This window comes from Ranitomeya imitator, chromosome 4, assembly GCF_032444005.1.
Source record: "Ranitomeya imitator isolate aRanImi1 chromosome 4, aRanImi1.pri, whole genome shotgun sequence".
Classification (NCBI taxonomy): domain Eukaryota; kingdom Metazoa; phylum Chordata; class Amphibia; order Anura; family Dendrobatidae; genus Ranitomeya; species Ranitomeya imitator.
In genome coordinates this window covers 344,630,157-344,657,276 of record NC_091285.1, presented here as the reverse complement: position 1 = coordinate 344,657,276, position 27,120 = coordinate 344,630,157, and the positions used below count along the sequence as shown (strand labels likewise).

General features: G+C 41.0%; 1 protein-coding gene across 2 annotated transcripts in view; it reads right to left on the bottom strand.

Annotated features, from left to right (window-relative positions):
• The window catches only part of CERK (ceramide kinase), a 218,523-nt gene that overhangs the window by 28,448 nt on the left and 162,955 nt on the right, over positions 1–27,120 (bottom strand). For both annotated transcript variants that reach the window (XM_069764981.1, XM_069764982.1), the window contains 5 exons: positions 20,661–20,724; positions 19,405–19,550; positions 13,151–13,225; positions 8,408–8,560; positions 2,138–2,243 (listed from right to left, as the gene is read on the bottom strand). In XM_069764981.1, the coding sequence (XP_069621082.1) occupies positions 2,138–2,243; positions 8,408–8,560; positions 13,151–13,225; positions 19,405–19,550; positions 20,661–20,724 (544 nt within the window). The remainder of the gene's footprint in view (positions 1–2,137; positions 2,244–8,407; positions 8,561–13,150; positions 13,226–19,404; positions 19,551–20,660; positions 20,725–27,120) is intronic.

Here is a 27,120-nt window from a genome sequence, read left to right as displayed (position 1 = left end):
GGGATATCTTCTTTTCTTCGACCTTCTTCTCAAGGCCTGCCTGAAGAGGTTCCCCTTGCCAGGGACAGGAAACCAACTGATGCGGGAGAGCCGCCCCTTTATGTCTGTAGGTTTCCTGTCCCTGAATGGTGGATCCCCTCTCTCGTGGTGCTGTCATGGTGACTGAATAAAGAGAGATTTTCCAGAATGGAAAATGCATGATTTCTTTAAAAAAAGAATACTCAGCAGGGAGTTGATTAGCAATCAAAATTAGAAAAAAAAAGGAGGGTACTCAAGTTATAAACAAGAAATAGCAAAAAGGCACCTATTAAGATGACATGACGCAAAATAAAAAGACAAACATGTGTATTAACCAACAGTTAATCAGACAGTATTCTGATTATAAGTCTAGAGACAATATTAATTGCAGACAGACTAGTTCACTACACTCCCATAGCAGTCTTTAAACCAAAGGAACCTTGCTCAGGCACAGCAGGGAAACCAGATGCATAAATCCATAACGATGTGAATGCTATTGTCAAATGCCAACATACGTGAAACAATATATCAGTACCACTGATGATCATCCATAATATGCTGACACAAATAAATAGGGGTACATAAACAAATAGAACGGTTTCTTATTGTATTAGACAGAAATCCAATGGATCATTTCACGATTCCATAGACTATTCTTCTACAGGACCACCTCCCCTAGGGTGGAGGTGGTCGTTTGGTGAGACCGTTCTATTTATTTATGTACCCCTATTTATTTGTGTCAGCATATTATGGGTGATCATCAGTGGTACTGATATATTGTTTCATGTATGTTGGCATTTGACAGTAGCATTAACATCGTTATGGATTTATGCATCTAGTTTCCCTGCTGTGCCTGAGCAAGGTTCCTTTGGTTTAAAGACTGCTATGGGAGTGTAGTGAACTAGTCTGTCTGCAATTAATATTGTCTCTAGACTTATAATCAGAATACTGTCTGATTAACTGTTGGTTAATACACATGATTGTCTTTTTATGATGTGTCATGTCATTTTAATAGCTTTATTAAATATTAGGTTTTATTTCTTCTTTAAAAAAAAGGAATCAGTCACTGGATTCCATCATTTCACCTCATGTTTCATCCGATTTTCGCCGGATCCGTCGCTGTGCGCTTTTTCGCCAGAAAGAAAAAATGTTCCTCTGTACATTTTCTCCGTCCACTGTAAAACAAATTTTGAACGGATCCAGCAAAAAACGAATGAAACGTGAGGCCATCCGTCGCAATCCGGCACTGATACAAGTCTATGAGAAAAAAACGGATCCGGCGGCAACTTTTGCAGGATCCATTTTTTCCAAAATTCTCCGGATTGTGCCTGATGGCAAAAACCTGATGTGTGAAAGGGGCCTTAGGCTGTGAGCACACGTTGCATTTTTTTAACGATTTTTCCAGATAAAAACGCTATAAAACCGCAAAAAAACGCATACAATAAGCATCCCATCATTTAGAATGAATTCCGCATGTTTTGTGCACATGATGCGTTTTTTTCCGCGAAAAAAAAAACGCATCACGGTAAAAACCGCAGCATGTACATTAATTTTGCGGGTTTTTTTGCGGATTTCCCACTGCAAAATGCATTGGGAAGTGTCCGGAAAAAAACGCAGCAAAAACGCGTCAAAACCGCGGCAAAAACGCATGCGGTTTTCTTGCGAATTTCTTGCAGAAAATGTCCGTTTTTTCTCCGGAATTTTCAGCGAGAAATCCTGAACGTGTGCACATAGCCTTACAGAGGTTTTTCACTCCATAGCAAAGCAACAACTGAGAGCAAATCAAAGACAGAACATATCATACTGCGGATATTAAAATTTCCTCCCCTCGCCGTCCTCAGTGATTGACCGCAGTAGGAAGTCAGTAGGGCCCGGTCCCTATGGTCCGCTGATCATTTGCTTTAGATAAATAGGACAATATTCTTTGTGCCATTTGGCTAATAGGTGAATAGACCGCTGCTGTGATCTGTTCTTATAATAGGGTGACAGATTTTCTTTAAATGTTTAGTATTAGTGTACAAGTCCTTAATAAAACATAAAACCAACAGGTGTAGGACTATTCTATTGAAACCTCACACTTCACTGTACTTGTCAATTACAAATTTATAAAGAAACTTGCCCAGATGTGCAGCGGATTTTGTCCCTTGGAGATCCCGTAGCCCATTTTGCTGGTTGGAAGGAGACCGTTCCTTCATAGTAACGATGAGACAAAAATGTCTTGAAACCTGACAACATACCAGAAATAACATTATCAGGATCAATGATAGAACTTTAATGCTGATGACAAAGAGAATGGAATTTCACAAATATTGAAATGTTTATTGGACAGTAACTATCATATATAAGCAAAATGTAATCTACTGACGATGTTCGGCCATATGCATAGTTGGTTTGGAAAAAAAAAAATCACCTTTACAGTAAAATCCCAAGCAAGTGTATTGTTGGGCTTAGTACACAATCCCTGTAGTCTTATCGCTCGAACATGATGCGACCATGTAGCTTGTTTTTCTTCTTCCTTTAGATTTTCTTGGAATATTTTGTTATCCGATTAAGCAATATTAGGTTGGAATGTTATATTTCCCGCATGCAAAGTATTCCAAATGAAGATGGGATGATTCAATCTGCTGTGGTCGAGTATGATCCAAAATCACAATGGTGCATTTTATCCTTGGGAAGGGACTCTTTCGGTTCTGTATCACCTTGTGTTACACCTTTGACTTTTGAAAAAAAAAAAGAATTCCACAACTATCTGGCGATTCAGAATTATGCTCGGCCACAGTGCTAATAAGATTGTACCATCTTCATTTGGAATACTTTGCACAACTACACTGACCCTCCTGGGCACCAGTAGGGATTACAAAAGCGGTGGACGCTGCTACCGCTCTCTAACGAGGCACTGATTTGGGTTGTACTCTGACAATATCCCAGCAAGGTGGGCGGCTAATCCGAAGAGGAGCATTGTTCCAACCTCTTTTCCCTGTGTCTTTCACCCCTCTTCTTTGTAGCACCCAGCACATTTGTATGGTGGGTTATGTTAGCGGAGTTGTCTTATGAAATACTTGTTCCTTTTTCTTTTCTAAGATATACCTGAAATAATATTTCCCATATGCACAAACCGTACACACAGAAGCACAAAAGACAAAATGAGAAAGGGCTTGCCAAAAGCAATTAGGAAAAAGGTGCAAAAAGCTTTATGGCGCATCCATCTTATCACCACGTATTAGCACTGAGGCGTTTTTCAAGTACCACTGCCTCTAAGCAGCCCGATTCACAGTGACAAGATGGATGTCCAATATTGCTTTTTTTACACCTTTTATTAATTGATGCTTGCAAGCTTTTCTCTTTTTGTCCTGTCAGGAAAAGGGACTGTTTGACCGTTCATTTTGACACTTTACTGTGTCAGTTTTCCACTGGTGCTTTCTAAAGGCTGTTTTGTACAGACAGAAATAACACCAAAAGAGTGAATGTCGCCTACCCTACCACATGGAAACAAATTGTAGAGGTGATAGGCTAGCAAACTCTCATAGAAGAAGGTTTTTTTCTGTGTGCACAGTGTAAGCACACTGGATATACGTATATCATTATACTCCTACACAAAATGGCTGAATCCAATCTGACAGAGAAATGAAAGCGTGCCCCACTGACACTGTGTGTGTGTGTGCGCTCACTGGGAAAGGGCTTTGTCAGTATACTCAGGGCTGGGGATTCAATTCAGTCAGCGCTCACTGTGACCAAGGCAGGCTGTAAATCATGCAAAAGGGAGGCAAGAGTAATAATAATTGAGGGGACAGAATGGGGTACTGAGACCTTTTCCCCACCAAAGGTGCATACTGAAGGATCCATAAGGTCACGTGCACATGTTGAGAATTTGGTGAGTTTCTTACCTCAGTATTTGTAAGGCCTTTTTCACACTTCCGTCTTTGTAGTCCCATCGAGATACGTCGTTTTTTGAGAAAAATGTTTTTGCAGGATCCTGCATTTTCTCATAGACTTGTATTAGCGAGGTATCGCGACGGATGGCAACACGTCTCGTCCGTCGTGCACTGGATCCTGTGGAATTTGATGGCCCGTCTTTTCCAAAAAACGTTCCATGAGATGTTTTTTTTGTCCGCAGTGCAAAAACATTCCCTGACGCCTCGTGCGGCATATGTCTTTCTACAAAATTTGGGACACTATGGACACTGGATCCTGCACACACTGTGAAACGCACGGATGCAGTTTTTACTTCTGAGCATGCCTGGAAGCAGATTCCAAACCGGGGAAAAGTCTCTCTCGTCCCGGAAATTTCTCTATTGAAATTCAGGCAACAACGTGTGTCAAAACACTAGATGTTTTACACACATTTTTCACTATTTGCAAAACGTCCGTCGATACGTCACAACAACGCATTACGACGCCCGCCAGCAAACAGAAGTGTGAAAGAGGCCTAAGTCAAAACCAGGAGTGGCTGATAAATGCAGAAGTGGTGACGGGTTTCTATTATACTTTTGCTCTGGCTGTTCCACTCCTGATTTTGGCTTACACTTACTGAGGTAAAAAGCTCACCAAATACTCAATCTGTGCACGTGGTCTAATAGGTCGGTCAGCGCACATAGGCTACTTTGTTCCCAGCAGCGTAGATCCTGTTTACACAAGACAATGATCTGCCAAGAAGGATGATCTTTCTTGCAGCACAAATGAACATTTCACTCAACAAATTAGTATTTTGCTCATTCCCAGGTGATAGGCAGCCTGTTTAGACTGCCTTACACAAGTCCCCTATATGACTGTAGTGAAAGACTGCCTTTACCCTATAAACTTTGAAGACCAGGAGTTATGCCATTCTTGACCGATTTCAGATATCATCTGGAAGATACTGACTTCTAGCATTTACTTTGGGTCTGTGATCCTATTGCTCAATTCTCAGGCTCAATTCTGTATTGAAGGTTCATTTTTCTTCTGATCTTAAACTGTGCATTGCACTATTCACACAAACATTACCAGATGTTATTCTTTCGGCAAACCTCATTCTTGGAAAGAAAAATTATACAGTAGTTTTTATGCCAAACTTATCACAGTGGAAATTTATAATCAACAATATCCTCTTTTGAAGTCGCAGTTATGAACCAAAAAACAAACCAAGAATACATTTTCAAAATTTTCATAAAGTATAGTCCACCTAATGTCTGTCTGCTGTTATTCTACATTTCAATGATTGATAAATCAAATACATCACTTGAGTATGACCCAGGATATACATATAACTAGAATCATTTTCTGATGGAAGTCGGACATTTAGATTTAGAGCTTAGATTTGTTCTTTATTTTCCAGAATACAACTTTATATTTCTGGTTGCAGTTGACTATACATGGGCGGACCCCTGGATAGTCAGGTCCGGCGGGTTCCGTCAGAACAGTTACAGAAAGTTTGGGTTCGGGTACCAGAATAGTACCTGGGCTCCATTCACTTGAATGGGGGGTCCATACATCCAGTGTTTGCTACTCTGAGCATGACAGCACGGCAAACACCGCTTCAGACCAGCGGTAAAATCATTACCACAGGTCAGACAGATGCGGTTCCCACTCTGTAAAATGATCAGAGGTAAAAAAGTGTTGGCTGATGGGACTACTGCTCCCATCAGCCTACGCCTGCTTCCACTTATAACAGCGAGAGCAGGCGGCGGCTGATGGGAGTATTCATCAGCCGGCGCCTGTGCTGTAAATAAATAATTTATAAAAATAATGGCATGGGTTCCTCCCTATTTTTGATAACCAGCCAGGCAAAACTCACAGCTGGGGGTAGCAACCCTCAGCTGTCAGCTTCAGCAAGGTTATCAACAATAGAGGGGTCCCAGTCCAATGTTTTAAATTATTTAATTATTTAATTATATTATTTTTTTACAACCAACCAAGCTAAAGCAGATAGTTCCATCAGCCGACCCCAGTAAACTTTTTACCTTCGATCACAACTGCGGGCTCATGCTGTCATTTAACAGCATGGGAACCGCGGCTGTCTGACCGGCAGTGTTTGATGCGCTGTCATACTAAGCAGGAGGCAAAAATAAAAAAAATCATTGAGGAAAGTCCTCAAGTAATTTGATTTTTTTCTCCTACATGTCTCTTGTTATTATCCCTGATTCATGTCTTTTAATTATGTGTACTAAACTTTTCAATACAATTACTATTTTTTAATACCTCCTTTGAGTGGTGTTGCTTTGGATACTTTGTATCTACTTTCTAGGCTTTATATATCTTTAACGCACCCATGTTTTTGATTGTGATGGGGATTATGTTTTCTCTACCTTAAGGTCCCCATATATATTTGATATGTTTATGAACATTGTTTTGGATACCATTACTATAGAGGTGGTGAAGGTCTTATTTATTTGTGCTGAGTTGTAAGGCTATGTGCACACGTTCAGGATTTTTAGCGGTTTTTTTTTTTTTTTTTAAGAGTTTTTTCGGCCGTTTTCTGCTTTTTTTGTGCACATGCTGCGTTTTTTCCCTCGGCGGAATCGCATTCCAGAAAAAAACGCAGCATGTTCATTCTATGTGCAGAATAGCAGTGATTTCGCACACATAGGAATGCACTGATCCACTTACTTCCCGCATGGGGTTTTTGATGCGTTTTTTCCATTTAATTCAATGGGTGAAAAACGCTTAAAAAAAAAAAAACGCTGAAAGAAGCGACATGTTCTTTGTCCAAAAAAAACAAGCAAAGCACAAAATACTGATAACAAAATACAAGCTCTGTGTATGAGATTTCTGAAATCTCAGAGACATAGATGGTACTGTCAAATGCAAATGAAAATAAGCATTAAAAAAAGGCATCAAAAACACCCAGTGTTAACGTAGCCTAAAGCTGCCCATAGCTCCCCAGTGGTATTTTTACAGCTATCATATGCAGGTTTTCCCCCTGCCATCATAACTACCATATTCTCTGGCATATAAGATGACTTTTTAACCACTGAAAATCTTCTCAAAAGTCGGGGGTCGTCTTATAGGCCGGGTGTTGTCTTATAGGGCAGGTGAAGAGCAACCTGCGGTCACCGTATATGGTAGGGGGAGCGGTCCTGATGACGAGGTGAAGGGGCGCCTTACTGGGAAGGTGTAAGTGAAGCAAGCTGCAGGCGTCCGGGACGCCCTGGGTATGGAAAAAAAGAGAGAGAGAGCGGTGCTGTGCCCAGAAAAACACACCACGTCCTGGACGTCCGCAGCTTGCTTCACTTACACCTTCCGGGTGAGGCGCCCCCTCACCTCGTCATCGGGACCGCTAACCCCATCTTATGCGGTGACCGCAGATTGCTCCGCCCTATAAGACGACACCCGGTGTATAAGACAACCCCTGACTTTTGAAAGATTTTCAGGGGTTAAAAAGTTGTCTTATACGCCGGAAAATACGGTAGTTATGATGGCGTGAGGGAAAAACTGCATATGATAGTATCATCGGGACAGCTCCCTCCACCATATGCGGCGACCGCAGATTGCTCCGCACCCGCCCTATAAGATGACACCCAGCATGTAAAATGACACCTGACTTTTGAGAAGATTTTCAGGGGTTAAAAAGTCGTATATCCAAAACTCTATATTTTAACTGGAAAAGTCGGGGTAGTGTTATACACCGGAAAATACAGTATATGTAAGTTTCTGAAGATCAGGCGTTTCTTCTCTCACACACCTAAACTAACTTTGCTTTACATTATATGTAATTATATATTTGTGACACTATCAAATCTGGGATGAGTGAATCAAGTGTAATAATATAAGCGTCCAATAAAATCAACGGTCGCAAGCTGTAATCTGCTTTCAGACTAATTTTGATATAAGACTAAAGGTAATTTTACAGAAGTAAATTGCCAAGATTTATGGCATTAGGATGCACAGATACATAAAACACTGAACACAACAATAAATACAACTTCCATAATTCTATTTAAGAATAAGGAGTATCGGAGAGATTTAGCACAGTGAAATGATAGATCACTGTTGCTCAGCGAAAGAATTCTTAATCCGCAAATTACATTTAAATTTTGTAATTGCGTATCACAGCTTAGATGACTTTTGTGCAAATTTATTTTTAATTTTCCTACTGGGACATCACTTTCTAAACATTACTCTTTAGAAAAAGAAAGATTTGATAAATGGCAAGTGAATACAGATCGGAATTACTTCCCGTGATGGATGATTAAACTTTTATCAGTAGATGTGACAAAATCTTTACAGGAGATTAAAGGATGTAAGAAAAAAAAAAAGAAGCTCAACACTAAGGCTAAGCTCAGTCTGCCAATGCTCAGGCGGTATTATACAACCGTGGCCTACAGCGCCAACTGTCCAGGACGTACAAGTTACGCTAATGAAATATGCCAGAGCTGCGGTACGTCTGTTATGTAAAACACGTGGGTTATATTACCTGAAAAGTCATATCTAGCTGGACCCAGCCAGCGGTTCTTTTCACTGCCTTTTACCACATCACCATAGAAACCGTAGCCCAATAAAGACACCGAATACTTCAGAAACATCTTTTTGTAGTGAACTGAGCTCACATCTAGCGGCTGACAATCACCTGTTGAAAAAGCGCAAAATGTTAAGTTCTCAAAGAATGTCAATCATTTGAAAATGGCTTTAGAGGTTATAGGAGAAAGGGTCTGATCATTTACTTAAATAGAATGGAGCACGTTTGTCCGTACGTTTTTGCCTCGGATTACAGCAGTGTCTCGTTCACCAGAATAGGGTTAAGCTGCAATACCCGGTAGAGCCCATGCACAAGTGTAATACTCCGACTACACATGACACAACAATTGGCGCTAAAAGCAAGCAAGGTATGGGAAGATGCCAACAGACCTATTGCGTGTGGTGGGGTATGCAACAAGGACAGATTGGCCCTCATAGTGTATTTGTGAGAATGGGTGTCTCTCCAACCCTGACTCAGAACCATTCACGCCAACTAAGAACAACCAGACTCACGTTTGTAATGCCAAAGGTTTCCAAACACATGTTTCGCGACAGTGCAGTTCAATTTTCAGACATGTTAAAGGGGTTTTCCCACAAACATCTAATAATCAATAGATCTTGGAATAATAATAATTTCCACAATTGGATGTGATTAAATAAAATGTTGCTGTGCTGAGATAATCTTATACATGTGCCCCTGCTGTGTACTGTGTAATGGCCGTGTCTGACCGTACAGGGACATGGGCTGATCATACCACAGCTCCTGGGCCGGGGAGGAACAAAAGAGAGTACAGACATTACATCCCTGGATCACAGATGACTCTTCTTGTCAGGCAAATATTCCCCTGACTGTTCTTAAATCCATGTTTTACCTTAAAGAAAGAATCAGCTGTGATTACTTGCTGTAATGGTCTATACAGGGGCATATTAAAGTGAAAATTAATGTTATTGTGAACATTTAAGCAAGGTGAAGAATACATGATCTCTAAAAGGCCTAAAGTTAAAGATAACACATTTCCTTGCATTGTAGGCAAAATATATATACATATATATATATATATATTACAAATTACAAAAAGGAAAAAGGTCTGATGCAAAAGTTTGGGCACCCTTGGAGATTTATGGGCTCAGATAACTTTGACCAAGGTTTCAGGCCTTAATTAGCCTGTTAGGGTTAAGGCTTGTTCATCATCATCATCATCATCATCATCATTAGAAAAGACCAAGCGATACTACTTTCCCAGCTTTATAAAAACAAAAAATGCCTCCTCTAACCTTGTGCCAAAAAATAGCAGTCAGGAGTTCTTCTAGGCAGCTGCCTAGCACTGTTAAAATGAAAATGGTGGAGGCCATAACAGGAGAAAGCTATAAGAAAATCGCAAAGCATTTTCAAGTTGCTCTTTCCTCAATTTTAAATGTAACTAAGAAATAGCAGTTAACAGGAACAGTGAAGGTCAAGATAAGGTCTAGAAGACCAAGCAACATTTCAGTGAGAGCTGATCATAGTATTGGTAGAAAGGCAAATCAGATCCCCCGCTTGACTGCAAAAGACCTTCAGAAATATTTAGCAGACTCTGGAGTTGTAGTAAATTGTTTTACTGTTCAGAGATACCTGCACAAATATGGCCTTCATAGAAGAGTGATCAGAAGAAAACCTCTCCTGTGTCCTCACCATGAAATTCAGTATCAGAAGTATAGCTTGCCGATAAATGCTACTGCGCATGAGCCGCCATTTTGCTAGAGTCAATTTTTTTTCTCCAACAAAATGGAGCTGATGCATGCGCAGTACCATCTATCGGCAAGCAATAGATGCTATTGCGCATGCGTCGCTGGTATTTTGCTGGAGTAAAATGTTTTTTTTTTTTTTTTAAAACACCACACTACTACCTGCACAAGCGCAGCACTTAAAGGGAACCTGTCACCCCCCCCCCCCCCCAGGCGTTTGTAACCCCAGAGCACGAGCATCTCATTAACTCAAAACTGCAAACCAAGATTCAACAAAAACCACAAGGCAGATTTCTTCAACCCAGCTCTCATTTTAAGCAGTATAACAGCGTGAACCTGACAATTGCCTGTAGTGTACTTAGAAAAATCCTGATGACAGGTTCGCTTTAACTATTCACAATAACAGTAATTTTGACCAGGGGTGCACAAACTTTTAGATGCCACTGTATATTCTTTTGTTCCCCCCCCCCCCCCCACCGGCCCAGGAGCTGTGGTATGATTAGACCATGCTCCTGTACGGTCAGACACGGCCATTACACAGTACACAGCAGGGGCACATTTATAAGATTATCTCGGCACAGGAACATTTTATTTTAAACACATTGAATTGTGGAAATTATTATTCAAAAGATCTATTGGTTATTGAAGTGTTGATCAAAATTAACTTTGATCATGAGAAAACCCCTTTTAAGTTGAAATCACACATCCAGCAATGATCCTCACTGCCTCCATTTTTTTCCCATGAGGCAGGTATCTCACGTCAAAGAGACCCAGCGGTCGGGTAATGCGACCTGAGAATGATCAGCGTTTCGAGGATGTGTGAATTTGGCCTCATTCAGATGTTAATCTGTTTGGTATACAAAAATGATCATTCATTAGTGTTTGGTCAGGGTTTCACCTGTTGCCATCAGTGTTTTATTAGTGATTTTCACGTATGAATTAAATAAATGTCAAAGCTTCTCCTATGCATTACAATGATAATCAGAGACAACACAGATTGTACACTGATGCAATCTATGTGCTAGCCATGATTTTTACGGATCTATAGATTAGTATGAATAATTTTGATGTGTGATGCAAGAAAAAAACATTGGATACGTGACCCACTTTTTATATGTGAACACAGATTATAATGGGTTTACGTTATGTGAAAAAATATAGAACACATACACAAAAAAACAGATATGAATGAAGCCTTAACCCCTATCTGACCTCGGATGGGATAGTACGTCCGAGGTCAGATCCCCTGCTTTGATGCAGGGCTCCGCGGTGAGCCCGCATCAAAGCCGGGACATGTCAGCTGTTTTGAACAGCTGACATGTGCCCGTGATAGGCGCGGGCAGAATCGCGATCTGCCCGCACCTATTAACTAGTTAAATGCCGCTGTCAAACGCAGACAGCGGCATTTAACTACCACTTCCGGCCGGGCGGCCGGAAATGATGTCATCGCCGACCCCCGTCACATGATCGGGGGGTCGGCGATGCGTCAGGATGGTAACCATAGAGGTCCTAGAGACCTCTATGGTTACTGATCGCCGGTGGCTGTGAGCGCCACCCTGTGGTCGGCGCTCACAGCACACCTCCATTTCTGCTACATAGCAGCGATCAGCAGATCGCTGCTATGTAGCAGAGGCGATCGAGTTGTGCCTGCTTCTAGCCTCCCATGGAGGCTATTGAAGCATGGCAAAAGTAAAAAATAAAAGTTAAAAAATGTGAAAAAAATAAAAAAAATATAAAAGTTTAAATCACCCCCCTTTCGCCCCAATCAAAATAAATCAATAAAAAAAAAATCAAATCTACACATATTTGGTATGGCCGCGCTCAGAATCGCCCGATCTATCAATTAAAAAAAAGCATTAACCTGATCGCTAAACGGCGTAGCGAGAAAAAAATTAGAAACGCCAGAATTACGTTTTTTAGGTCGCCGCGACATTGAATTAAAATGCAATAACGGGCGATCAAAAGAACGTATCTGCACCAAAATGCTATCATTAAAAACGCCAGCTCGGCACGCAAAAAATAAGCCCTCAACCGACCCCAGATCACGAAAAATGGAGACGCTACGAGTATCGGAAAATGGCGCAATTTTTTTTTTTTTTAGCAAAGTTTGGAATTTTTTTTCACCACTTAGATAAAAAATAACCTAGACATGTTAGGTGTCTATGAACTCGTACTGACCTGGAGAATCATAATGGCAGGTCAGTTTTAGCATTTAGTGAACCTAGCAAAAAAGCCAAACAAAAAACAAGTGTGGGATTGCACTTTTTTTGCAATTTCACAGCACTTGGAATTTTTTTCCCGTTTTCTAGTGCACGACATGCTAAAACCAATGATGTCGTTCAAAAGTACAACTCGTCCCGCAAAAAATAAGCCGTCACATGGCCAAATTGACTGAAAAATAAAAAAGTTATGGCTCTAGGAAGGAGGGGAGTGAAAAACGAACACGGAAAAACGAAAAATCCCAAGTTCATGAAGGGGTTAAAGACACGAGTCTAAAGTTTGGTTCTGTGGGACGCCAAGTGCTGAGGATGCCACTAATCTCCAAAATGAAGGGAAAGAAGACATGTGCACATGACTTAGTATGGGATCAATATAGTTTTGGCATCACAGTATAAAATGTACAATAGTGCACTATCTTCTGCTCAAGTCTCGTATTTTTAACACATTTATGCAACAGTATCAAGTAAGAGAGAAGCAGCATGGTGGCTTAGTGGATAGCATTGCAGCATTGGGGTCTTATGTTCAAATCCCACCAAGGACAACATCTGTAAGGAGTTAGTATGTTCTCCCCGTGTCTGTGTGGGTTTCCTCCAGGTACTCCGGTTTCCTCCCAAACTCCAAAGACATACTGATAGGGAATTTAGTAAACTGTGAGCCCCATTGGGGAAAGCAATGGTAATGTATGTAAAGTGCTGCTATATAAGAAAAGCATAACAAATAACGTGGCCCTGAAGCACTTATGATGTAAAGTACATACCTAAAATGATGTGCAGAGCTGAAGTCACTGGATCACTGATGCCTACAGTAGCAAAGCACACACAGTCTGTGGATCCTGGAGAAACACACAATCAATTTACACTTCAGTATGAGAAAAACTAATCGACACCACCTAGATGTCAAACTTTGCATTTGGCTGAATGGAAAAATATGCACTTAGTTTTATTATGTAAAAATTGAAATAAAAAGCATCAAATGAACCTGCAAACATAACAGCAGGATAAAACGGAAGCCCGTTTTCTTTTCATGCTGGTTAATTGTTTCTTGGATGCTGAGTAAGTACACAATTCAATGTGACGGACTCCTCTTATCTCTCATAAGGGTCAATAATATTATTGAAAATATTACCCTTAAATTTCTCTTTTTATCAAGGTACATGGAGTCAAGTGTCCATGGTTAACCTGTCTACTCCCAGCTTTCCGACTTGTTATATAACCAGTAGCATGCAAAAGTGGTCTGCCAAGATCATTAACTAAGTACTGTAGTAAATAAAGGACAAAATGAAAAGCGGAATGACTGCAGTAAAATATGCCCACTGAAGATCAAAATGAAAACGTGATAGTTCAGCTGGTTATGAGATTAGGTTTTACTTCCCTGAAATGGACAGAAAATTGGCAACTTTCATTTCTTTCTTCTTTTCTGTGCAGAAGAGCTGGATCCCTGCCCGGCTCAAGACACTGTACTGTGTGTTAAATGCAGTTTTACTAAGCTTGTAGTAAAAGCCGCGATGGATCAAACCGCTGCGCAGAAGCGGCCCTATTTCTATCACTGCCCACATAAAAAGTTTAATCTAATTCCAAGGGCATATGCTTCTCAAGAAAGGATTAGTCTTTGCAGCTCTTAAGAAAAAAAATGGTGCTTCAATAGAACTATGCGCTCAAGTCAACACATCAGATAAATCTCAGTCTTTGACATATTACTAATAAAACCTCTGCCTTACAGAGCAGTAGGATTTCAGAGGTATTTATTATATTTTCACTTTGTAGCAATAAGTCAAGACCTCGGGAAAGAAATTGTGCTGTGTATAAAAGTAAAAGGGGGTGGGGAAGCGGACTAATAAGGGATCGCTGTGTAACCGGTCCAAAGAACATTTATAAGAGCGAGGCAATGCACAAGAGAGTACACTTCATCATTACAAGGATGAGGACAGTGCCGCTAAAGTCTCTCATTTATTGCCAAGCCTTGGGCCACATTTAATCACTTATCGTCAAGGCACTACAAAAAGGCAGCAGGATAGCCACAAAAAGAAGTAGGAACAAAGAAACCAAACTCTTACGATGGGTCCATGACAGCAATTTGCTGCATCGTGTACATCTGTTTCTGCAAATATTACTTTGATTGAAATTGCTGTTGCTTCCATCATAGGACGCTTGATTGTATAGCTGTAGAGTATGCGTGGTTAAAATGTGGGTCTGAACTTTACAGCTACATATTTTACACTTGTATGCATCCAGGAACCAAGATAATACAAGATAATACAGTCTGCTCATAATCTGTCACGAAATGTGGAGGACCCCAAAGTAATCCAACAACTGATTAAAGAGCCCGTGAGAATCCAACACAAACCCTTAAAAGGGAACCCATCATTAGATCCAGGCTGCCCAAACCATGGCATGAATCAGAATCTACCTGCGCGATTGTTACCAGGTAAGTTTTTCTCTGAAAAAAGAGTCTGGGTTTCCGAGAAATCCATTTGTAGAGCCTGCTGGGAACCACAGGAAGAAACCCGACTAGTCCGTCGCTGGCCCCGACTGGCTACTTTCCAAACCGCTCTGGTCAATTGACAGGTCTCTCCCATGTCAGTACATAGGAAGAGTGAAATGCCCGACATGCCATTGTGAGGTTTATTTTATATTTGTGAGGAGGTTTATTTTATATTTTGCATGGATTATAAGCCTCCTCACACTGGCATAATGGTATGTCACTCTCCAAAAGGAGAAATGATACCCATTAGAGCCCAGACAGAAGTCTTTCATACAGCCAAATCTAATCTCATACTTTGCACTGAGGTAGGCAACACCCAAAACACTGTAATGGATGCACAATTTCTGGGGCGGTTTAGCTGGGAAGGGTCCAATATCCATGGCCCTTCCCAGCCTATTAATAACAGTTTGCAGCTGTCTGCTTAGCCTTTGCTGGTTACTAAAAATAGGGAGGGACCCCAAGTCATTCTTTTAGCGTTCCACCTTTTTAATAACCAGGAAAGACAAAGCAGACAGCTGTGAGCTGATATAAAGAGGCTGGGAAACTCCATAGTTATTGGCCCCTTCCCACACTATTAAGACCAGCTCGCAGCTGCCTGATTTCCCTTAGCTGGTTATTAAAAATAAGGGGGACCCCACACCCATTTTTTTTCATTATTTCTTTTTTATTTATTAGCCAAATACATGCACAGTAGAATATACAAGCAAAGCACTGATTATATATCTCACTAATATATTTCTATCTATTCGATATCTCTATTCTATCTATTCTATTTCGACAGTTTGGGCTGTGAATTTACTGTACTTGGCTGATGAAATGTCGGTTTTCCTTTGAGATGCGCGAGTAAGAATCAAATGGCACATGCATGGTCTATGTGCCATGAGTATTTTATTAAACCCATTGACGAGTCTCGTCCAATATAATACGCGGCCACTCACATGTTGCGATTTTTATCTCAACCACATTCCAGATGAATAAGAAAAAAAAAATCGCAGAACAGCACTAGTCTAATTTATATAGAGATGGAAACGAGCCCTTAACAATCGTCCTGTACTCAAAGTATTCTGGTCAGTCTGTCTATACAGGCTTGCAAACAATTAATCAATGGTCATTGGAATACCTGGATTGATCCATTGATCCATCCATCAAAGGAAACATAAATAACACACCGCTGTTATTATGGAGTCTGTCACTACTTTATCTTATTCTCGGATAGGAAAGCTTATACTTCGTCATGGATTCCCTTTAATAATGGAGATTTTCAGGATCACAGAAAAGTTGACTAATCATCATAACTGAATTTAATTCACAGATATTAGAATGGAGAGGGGAAAAAAAGCAAATATTTGGCTTGCTGGCAGATTCTGAAGAACCATGCATGTCCTTCACAATCTAGGATCTCAAAATAAACTTTTTATTAAGCCAACAGCCTTCACTCTGAAATGTGTCTAGTAATAGTGAGTTTCCGTATTCAGTAGTACTGTCAGCAGTCTAGGTGTATACATAGAGAAAAATAGTAACGTTGGCAGGTACAAATGTTCTCTTGAAGTTCTCTTCTTGTCACTTGTACTAGGAGAGCCAAAATATCTCCAACAACAAAAACACCTTATAACTAATATTTGCCTAGACTAGATTTAGAGCATAAAGTTTTTAAACTCTTACATTTATATTAAAGTATTTCTATATATAAAATCTATTAATTGAGAAGAATATATGTAAATACAGAACAATAATCAAGAAGTGTTTGACATTTTCCATCATAAGAGCATTTGTCATACTTGAACAAACATTTCTCTATGACTGGAATTTCCCATGAATTCCACCTAGTCTTTCTGACCTAATTCTGGAGACCCCAGGGGTTCTGAGGTAAGAATACGACGATCACTCTAATATCAGTCCAATCTTTCTGATCTTCTACTGCAGATACAAGGAATGCTAATCTTAGAAACAGCTGTTCACATTGCTGTCCTCACTGTCTGTCTCTTCTGTTACTGGAGATCCTAGGGATACTGGGGTAAGAAATGGCTGCTCACACTGCTTTCCAACATGTATTTACAGTTTAATGCAAGAGATACATAGGGTGTGGAGGTAAGAAGAGGCCAACTGTTATCCTGTGTGTGCTTGAGCCAATACTTGAGATACCGGGGTGCTAAGATATGAATCGGGTGATCACACTGATGTCCACTCAGTCTTTCTGATATTATATTGCAGATAGCAGGGATGCAGATCTACAAGTCTATTCACATTTCTGTCGATCAGGTCTTTCACATCTAATACTAGATATACTAGGGATGCTGAGGCAAGAAGAGGCTGCTCGCAGTGCTGTCCACCATGTATTTCTGATGTAATGCTGGAGTTACCAGGGGTGCTGACTGATAAGAGGCTGCTAACAATGATGTCCACCCTGTCTTATCTAATACTAGAGATGCCAGGGTAAAACGAGGTGACTCGCACAGCTATTCGACTGTATCTGATTTAATACTGGAACTAGACAAACTACTGAGGTAAGAAGAGGCCGCTCGCAGCTGTGCTCCATGTCTTTCTGATCTAAAACAGTAAATACCAGAGGTGCTCAGGTATGAAGAGGCTGCTTACATTGATGTCCACCATACCTTTATGATCTAATACTAGACAGCTGAGGTAAGAAAAGGCTGCTTAAACTACTAGCCTTGCTGTGTTTATGATCTTATATTGGAGATACCAAAGGTGCTAAGGTAGGAAGCCGCTGCTCACACTGCTGTCCACCAGGTCTTTCTAATCTCATACTGGAGAGACCAGGGGTGTGGAGGTAAAAAGAGGCTGCTCACACTGCTGTCCACCCTGTCTTTCTAATTTAATACTGGAGATAGCAGGGGTACTGAGGTGGTAAGAAGAGGCTGCTCACATTACAGTCAACCAGGTCTTTCTAATCTAATCTAATACCGGAGATAGCAGAGGTACTGAGGTGGTAAGAAAAGGCTGCTCAGACTACAGTCAACCAGGTCTTTCTAATCTAATCCTGGAGATACCAGGGGTGCTGAGGTGGGAAGAAGAGGCTGCTCACACTACAGTCCACCAGTAGTGATGAGCCAATATACTCGTTACTCGAGATTTCCCGAGCACGCTCGGGTGTCCAAGTATTTTTTAGTGCTCGGAGATTTAGTTTTTAGCGCCACAGCTGAATGATTTACATCTGTTAGCCTGCATAAGTACATGTAGGGATTTCCTAGCAACCAGGCAACCCCCACATGTACTTATGCTGGCTAACAGATGTAAATCATTCAGCTGCGGCGCTAAAAACTAAATCTCCGAGCACTAAAAAATACTCGGAGGCCACCTGAGCGTGCTCGGGAAATCTCGAGTAACGAGTATATTCGCTCATCACTATCCCGGTACTTTCCGTTCCCAGGGATGCCTTGTGCGAAGGACCTTTGTGACTGCACGGTCGTGTGACCGTGACGTCATCCCAGATCCTTCTCGCAATGCATCCCTGGGAACGGAAGCCGTCGCGTGCACCGCTGAGAGGCGGGAGGACTCTGGGGGGCCATCAGAAGGTAAGTATATCCCTATTTTTTATTTTAATTATTTTTTTTTACAGAAATATGGTTCCCAAGGAGAGTCTCCTCTCCTGCAGACCCTGGCTACCATCTGCACATGAAGCGCTCTCTTTAGCATGGTGGGCATAGCCACATGCATAATTTGAGCGTTTCAATGCAATCCTATGGCGGTGGAATCAATGCGATTCCGCAGAAATAATGAACATGCTGCAGATTTTACCACTATGTGATTCCGCAGCGACAAAATAAAGAGCATGGGCACAGCAACTGCGGAATCCCATAGGATTGCATGGGAATGCGTTTTTAAGCGTTTTTATGCGTTTCCGCTGCGGAAAAAAATTCTGCAGAAACGCATAAAAAAACGCAACGTGGGCACGCAGCATTACAGATTATTTGTCTAAAAGTCCATGGACCCAAGAGTTCAGTCAGGGGACATAACATGAAATATTTTTTCACGTGAACCACAGCACGTTTTGCAGCTTTGAGATTAAGTCATAGGATTTAACAGTGAAGGCATTAATGTGTTGATAAATACTGTACTGCAGAAATAGGAGGAGTTGTATTCACTTTACACCGCTCCTTAATTCTTAGCTTAGCAATCACAATTCAATAATGGATTGTTTATTTGACGTGATACAATTTATGTAAACATTATTAAACCTTCAGCGACACAAAGTAAATGTTTTACTGGAAAATTACATAAATGTATAAAACAATTGTCTAAAGTATGGAGAAGATGACATAAGTGACCCTGCTCTGAAGCAGAGACCTTTAATGGGGATATGCACTCGGTTTAATCCACATTGATGCTTGAATGTATAATCATTTTGATATGCTAGCCCTGTACCACACTTAAAATAGCTTTGTGAGCAGTGCAAGGTCACATATGGAATATTAAAATGAGCTGCATCACTGAGCAGAAAAGTCAATGTCACAAAATCACAAACGAAGCAGAACAATATGAGGTCAGCATGAACATAATTAGTCCCCTTACCAGCAGGAATAATGCCAATCCTCATATTGCAACGAGATAATGGGACTCCGGGATTGTTATGATCGACATCGGAATCCTTTTGTATCCGGCCTATGAGGCCATGAAGCACTTCACTGAACATACCATCGCCACCAACACAAACAACGCTGCAGGTGATGAGAGAGATCATTAGAAGACACACAAACGCTCTACAGTTTTCGTGACATGAAAGCAAATTAACTGCATCAAACGTGACTGAGCGCTCGCTCGTTCTCCAGTCTACATTAAACGTGAAATACATAATTTTTGTATTCATTTTCTTCTTCCAATACAAAATACTATAAAATCCCATGTTTTAAAAGACAAAAAACTATGGGCCCAATTCGTCAACGCTTTTTTTCCCCCAAAAGGACCTGACCTACAAGCAAAAGTTGGGTCCGAACTCTACTTTGTGGGATCCTGGCATGCAGAGCAGGATCTCACAATCGCTCGCGGCAGCTCCCTCAATGAAGGAAGAGATCTTGCTTTGAAAAAAACAAGCATTGCTACGAGCATGATAGATCTCGCACCTTCACTGCAAGATGGAGGGAGGAGAGTTAGGGAATCATGTTCTGTATACCGCAACTCCGACGTTCGGACCCAACGTTTGCTACAAAGTTGGTACTTTAGGGAACCGTTAAGGACACATCTTGGCATTATTTTTCATAGAAGTTAATTACTAAAATCACCAATCTACTGCTGTTGATTGCTTTCTTTAAAAAAAAATAGAAGAAGGTGATCGTTACTCTTCACTCCTTTAGGGGGCCATGAAGGCCAATATTTTTTTTTGGAACTACTAAAATCACCGATCTACAGGTGCCCATTGTTTTCCTAGCTATAAAAAGGGCAGTCTGATTGGTAATACTCCAAGTTATGCACAAGCTCCGGTGTTCCTTGCTAGCACGATAGGAAACCTGAGAAATTTGGAGACCTATTTGTTTTAGCATATCTCCTTCAGAAGGGCTCTAGAGCTCTGCAGTAGCAGCACATTTATTGGGCAAGTATTGCATCTTTTAAGATCTTATGCTATCCTCACAATGACAGACTGGCCAAATACTTGAAGGAATAGGAAAAAAAACAACATTAAAAAAAAAAAATCAGAATTTTGGATGCCAAAAAGCCCAAAGGTATAAAATGTTGCATATACACAAATAGTCATCTCTCACTTGATACCATTTTCTCTAAATGTTTGTGTGTATTTGTACAATGAATTGTAATACTTAAAGGTGAAAACTTACCCATCGTACTTCTCTAAATTGACCTCGTACAGGTTATCTCTAGCGTGGTTTGCATATTCTGTAACTGTGAAAAGTAAAAGTTCAGAGCATTGAGGAATCTAAAAGAAATGACATTTATTCAACAGCCACTATCACAGCTATGTAATTCCTGACATTATCTAAAAGTGATGCTTAAAGTTTGGTAAAAGCTTAAATCCACAGGAAGTGACCCTGGACTAGCTATTACCTTACTTTGAGGTTTGCGGCTTAGTTACACTTTAACAAGCGTACAAGATTTCCACCACATTATATATTTTAGACACTTATGAATTTTTGAGAAAGCCCTTAAAAGGATTCTTACAATGCCCCAGCTTTATTAATGACAGAAACCAAAACTCTGGCGCAAAATACGGGTCAAAAGAAATACAACCAAGATGTGATGTAATGAGGAGGAGTCAAATCTATCAAACAGCGTGAACTTAGAATTTGCTCATCTTCCACATGCTCGGGATAGATTTAAACAGTCTACATTTAAGAATGGAATAAATATTCCCAATATATTCAATTCAGCTGTGTAGATCAACCTAGTTCTGCTGTGCTCTAAGGTCCTGTCTTGAAAACCCTTCACACACCAAGGAATGATTTATTTCTTATCTGTAACTAAACAAGCCTTAGGCTGGTTTCACATTTGCGTCTGTGTACGCAGCGTTTCATCCGCATAGATCCGCATGCATCCTGCGTATATATCTTTAATATGGTGTACACAGTGACATGCATTTGCATGCGTTCGCCTGCAGATGTGTACGCATAGAAAAATTAGGAGGAAAAGGGAGTACTTAGGTTAAAAAGAGTATTTTATTGTGAAAATATAATAAAGTGTAACACACAGTAAAAATTACAGCAGGATGACACGAAAGATCATGAATGCCACATACGCCACGTAGCAGCCAGTATCACATAAATCAGGAAGGCATGCCATAATGAAAGTGCTAATATAGTGCAATAGTGTGGTCTCATTAAATAAATCCTTATAAAATAGCACTTCCCTGCAGCCAGCACCAAGAGGAATGAGTAGCACAAAAGAAAAAAAAAAAGTGCTAACCCAAAGTAACCATATAATCATCAAAGCAAATAGCTGTAGAATGGCGCTTACCAGCAGCTAACACCAAAATGGGGTGGATGGCACAAGAGGAGTCCAACAGAGCCCCCAACGTACGTTTCGCTTGTTTGTTTGTTGCTTTCTCAAGGGGATAACTCTTACTGCACACAAGGACCTTTTTATCCCATTGGTGACTCATCTAATGCCGGTCACATGATGTGACTCGGCCAATAATATTGGTATCTTGGCGCATGTGCCCTGCACTCCACAGGTCCTACAGCGGCCGCCGGCGTCAGGCACAATCACGCATGCATAAAAGCTGGCTGGCAAGACGCCGCGGAAGCCGAGGAGCCACTGGATAGACAGGGCGCATGCGCACCACCAAATACTCCCCTCAGAAGTTACCGCAGGACAGCCCCATATAAATAATTGAATTAATCATACTATAATATCAGACAACACTATTTGCATAACAATACAGCATATAATAATTAATACAAAAGTAGATGCGAGTGTAAAATCTTCCGATTGATGCAAAGGGTTGGATCCAAATTCAATGACATATTACATTTTTCCGATGGGTCAAACGGCACAGCTGGAGACGTATGCAAATGGGCATAAGCAGGTTCAAGCACGGAGAGATTAAAACTGTAAATGTGACAATAATCCAAATTAGAATAGCTAACATAAGAAAAAAAAGAAGAGTTAAAAAATGGATTCAAACATCATCAAGGAGGCGCAAGAAGATGGTAAACAAGAGGGCATAACACCCGATAGCGAGAGAAAGGGAACAAAGGGGCAGGGAGATATAGAATATAATTACCCATTTATAAAAAGGGAGCGAAGCTTAATGCTTTATTTAATCCTTTGGGTACCATAGTCTCTAATTGCACTATCCACTTAGCCTCTTTTTGTGCCAGCAATTTCTTGTTATTCAATCCCCTTACCCCCATATGTAAACTTTATATACCCCTAATTCAGAGCGACCTCGCGTCACAATTATGGTGTATCCGAAAGTGGCGCGGGATCGTCTTCAACTCAGAGCAATCGACCACTGTTCTGGCAGCGCAAATGTCATGGACGTGTTCACGTACCCCAACTCTAAGTTTCCTAGAGGTAAGGCCTATATATACCAAAGGACAAGTACATGTGACATAGTAAATAACATTACTCGTGCCACAGGTAATGTGCTGTCGGATCTCAAATTGTTTAAGGTCGTCAGATGACTCAAATATAGAACTACGCTGGACATTTGCACATGCCAGACAGTGGCCTCACTGGAAACAACCCAGGAGAGGACCCTGAGTGTTAAATACATTCTAATCGGAGGTATGTAGTGACTCCCCACCAAAAGGTTCCCAATATTGGGTGCTCTCGTGGAAGTCATAGCTGGAAAATCACCCAGGGCTGGCCCCAGGGCGGACTCCGTCTTCAGTATTCGGGACCAGCTGCTTCGAAAGCATCACCAAACCACGCGCCTTACGGCGCGCGAATTTTTGCCTGTAGGACATTATTGCAAGAGAGCTTGGCTGAGTAGATTACACAAGAAGGAAAACACACAGCAAGTCAGCAGGATCTAGGAGCAACATGGCAGATGTGACAACCTACATGGTGAGCTGCAGCATGTGCTACATGTTCACAGATCGACCAGAAGAAGAATCCAATTTCACCTGTCAGAAGTGTAGACTAGTGGCCCTTTTAGAAGAAAAGGTGCGGGGTCTGGAAGAAAGAATAGCAACTTTGAAACTCATCAAAGAGAATGAAGACTTTCTAGACAGAACAGAAGCATCTCTACTGGTCACAGAAGGTGCAAAAAGTGTCAGAGAACCTCCAAAAGCAGATGAGTGGAAGCATGTGACCAAAAGAAGCAAGAAGACCATGGAGAAATCACCAACCACACAACTGAAGAACAGATATCAAATCTTTGTAGAGGATGAAGATGGCACACCTAAGAATGAAGCAATACCAGCAAGCAAAAAAGAAAAGGGCACACAGCAACAAGTGACAGCAAAAAGTACAGCCAAGAAGCAACGAAGAGTGGTGGTGGTGGGAGACTCACTACTGAGAGGCACCGAAGCAGCCATCTGCAGACCGGACATAACTGCAAGAGAAGTATGCTGCCTTCCAGGTGCGATGATCAAGGATGTGACCGATAGGATACCAAAGCTCTTCAGCTCCAAGGACGTCCACCCATTTCTTCTGATACATGTTGGCACCAATGACACGGCAAGGAAGGACCTACCGACAATCTGCAAGGACTTTGAAGAGTTGGGGAAGAAAGTAAAGGAACTGGATGCACAGGTAGTTTTTTCTTCTATCCTTCCAGTAGACGGGCATGGCACCAGGAGATGGAACAGGATCCTTGATGCAAACAACTGGCTAAGACGATGGTGCAGACAACAAGGATTTGGATTCCTGGACCACGGTGTGAATTACTGGTATGATGGACTCCTCGCCAGAGACGGACTACACCTCAACAAACCTGGGAAAAACACATTCGCCAGAAGACTCGCTACACTCATCAGGAGGGCGTTAAACTAGAAGAAGAGGGGACGGGAAGAAAAACATTAGACTCGAACAAAGACGACCCAGGAAAACATACTCAGAAGGGAGGTAAGAACATTTCTAAAACAATTCACAGTGAGGAGATTGGAACAAAACAAAATCCTCTAAACTGCATGCTCGCAAACGCCAGAAGCCTGACAAACAAGATGGAAGAACTAGAAGCAGAAATATCTACAGGTAACTTTGACATAGTGGGAATAACCGAGACATGGTTAGATGAAAGCTACGACTGGGCAGTTAACTTACAGGGTTACAGTCTGTTTAGAAAGGATCGTAAAAATCGGAGAGGAGGAGGGGTTTGTCTCTATGTAAAGTCTTGTCTAAAGTCCACTTTAAGGGAGGATATTAGCGAAGGGAATGAGGATGTCGAGTCCATATGGGTTGAAATTCATGGAGGGAAAAATGGTAACAAAATTCTCATTGGGGTCTGTTACAAACCCCCAAATATAACAGAAAGCATGGAAAGTCTACTTCTAAAGCAGATAGATGAAGCTGCAACCCATAATGAGGTCCTGGTTATGGGGGACTTTAACTACCCGGATATTAACTGGGAAACAGAAACCTGTGAAACCCATAAAGGCAACAGGTTTCTGCTAATAACCAAGAAAAATTATCTTTCACAATTGGTGCAGAATCCAACCAGAGGAGCAGCACTTTTAGACCTAATACTATCTAATAGACCTGACAGAATAACAAATCTGCAGGTGGTTGGGCATTTAGGAAATAGCGACCACAATATTGTGCAGTTTCACCTGTCTTTCACTAGGGGGACTTGTCAGGGAGTCACAAAAACATTGAACTTTAGGAAGGCAAAGTTTGAACAGCTTAGAGATGCCCTTAATCTGGTAGACTGGGACAATATCCTCAGAAATGAGAATACAGATAATAAATGGGAAATGTTTAAGAACATCCTAAATAGGCAGTGTAAGCGGTTTATACCTTGTGGGAATAAAAGGACTAGAAATAGGAAAAACCCAATGTGGCTAAACAAAGAAGTAAGACAGGCAATTAACAGTAAAAAGAAAGCATTTGCACTACTAAAGCAGGATGGCACCATTGAAGCTCTAAAAAACTATAGGGAGAAAAATACTTTATCTAAAAAACTAATTAAAGCTGCCAAAAAGGAAACAGAGAAGCACATTGCTAAGGAGAGTAAAACTAATCCCAAACTGTTCTTCAACTATATCAATAGTAAAAGAATAAAAACTGAAAATGTAGGCCCCTTAAAAAATAGTGAGGAAAGAATGGTTGTAGATGACGAGGAAAAAGCTAACATATTAAACACCTTCTTCTCCATGGTATTCACGGTGGAAAATGAAATGCTAGGTGAAATCCCAAGAAACAATGAAAACCCTATATTAAGGGTCACCAATCTAACCCAAGAAGAGGTGCGAAACCGGCTAAATAAGATTAAAATAGATAAATCTCCGGGTCCGGATGGCATACACCCACGAGTACTAAGAGAACTAAGTAATGTAATAGATAAACCATTATTTCTTATTTTTAGTGACTCTATAGCGACAGGGTCTGTTCCGCAGGACTGGCGCATAGCAAATGTGGTGCCAATATTCAAAAAGGGCTCTAAAAGTGAACCTGGAAATTATAGGCCAGTAAGTCTAACCTCTATTGTTGGTAAAATATTTGAAGGGTTTCTGAGGGATGTTATTCTGGATTATCTCAATGAGAATAACTGTTTAACTCCATATCAGCATGGGTTTATGAGAAATCGCTCCTGTCAAACCAATCTAATCAGTTTTTATGAAGAGGTAAGCTATAGACTGGACCACGGTGAGTCATTGGACGTGGTATATCTCGATTTTTCCAAAGCGTTTGATACCGTGCCGCACAAGAGGTTGGTACACAAAATGAGAATGCTTGGTCTGGGGGAAAATGTGTGTAAATGGGTTAGTAACTGGCTTAGTGATAGAAAGCAGAGGGTGGTTATAAATGGTATAGTCTCTAACTGGGTCGCTGTGACCAGTGGGGTACCGCAGGGGTCAGTATTGGGACCTGTTCTCTTCAACATATTCATTAATGATCTGGTAGAAGGTTTACACAGTAAAATATCGATATTTGCAGATGATACAAAACTATGTAAAGCAGTTAATACAAGAGAAGATAGTATTCTGCTACAGATGGATCTGGATAAGTTGGAAACTTGGGCTGAAAGGTGGCAGATGAGGTTTAACAATGATAAATGTAAGGTTATACACATGGGAAGAGGGAATCAATATCACCATTACACACTGAACGGGAAACCACTGGGTAAATCTGACAGGGAGAAGGACTTGGGGATCCTAGTTAATGATAAACTTACCTGGAGCAGCCAGTGCCAGGCAGCAGCTGCCAAGGCAAACAGGATCATGGGGTGCATTAAAAGAGGTCTGGATACACATGATGAGAGCATTATACTGCCTCTGTACAAATCCCTAGTTAGACCGCACATGGAGTACTGTGTCCAGTTTTGGGCACCGGTGCTCAGGAAGGATATAATGGAACTAGAGAGAGTACAAAGGAGGGCAACAAAATTAATAAAGGGGATGGGAGAACTACAATACCCAGATAGATTAGCGAAATTAGGATTATTTAGTCTAGAAAAAAGACGACTGAGGGGCGATCTAATAATCATGTATAAGTATATAAGGGGACAATACAAATATCTCGCTGAGGATCTGTTTATACCAAGGAAGGTGACGGGCACAAGGGGGCATTCTTTGCGTCTGGAGGAGAGAAGGTTTTTCCACCAACATAGAAGAGGATTCTTTACTGTTAGGGCAGTGAGAATCTGGAATTGCTTGCCTGAGGAGGTGGTGATGG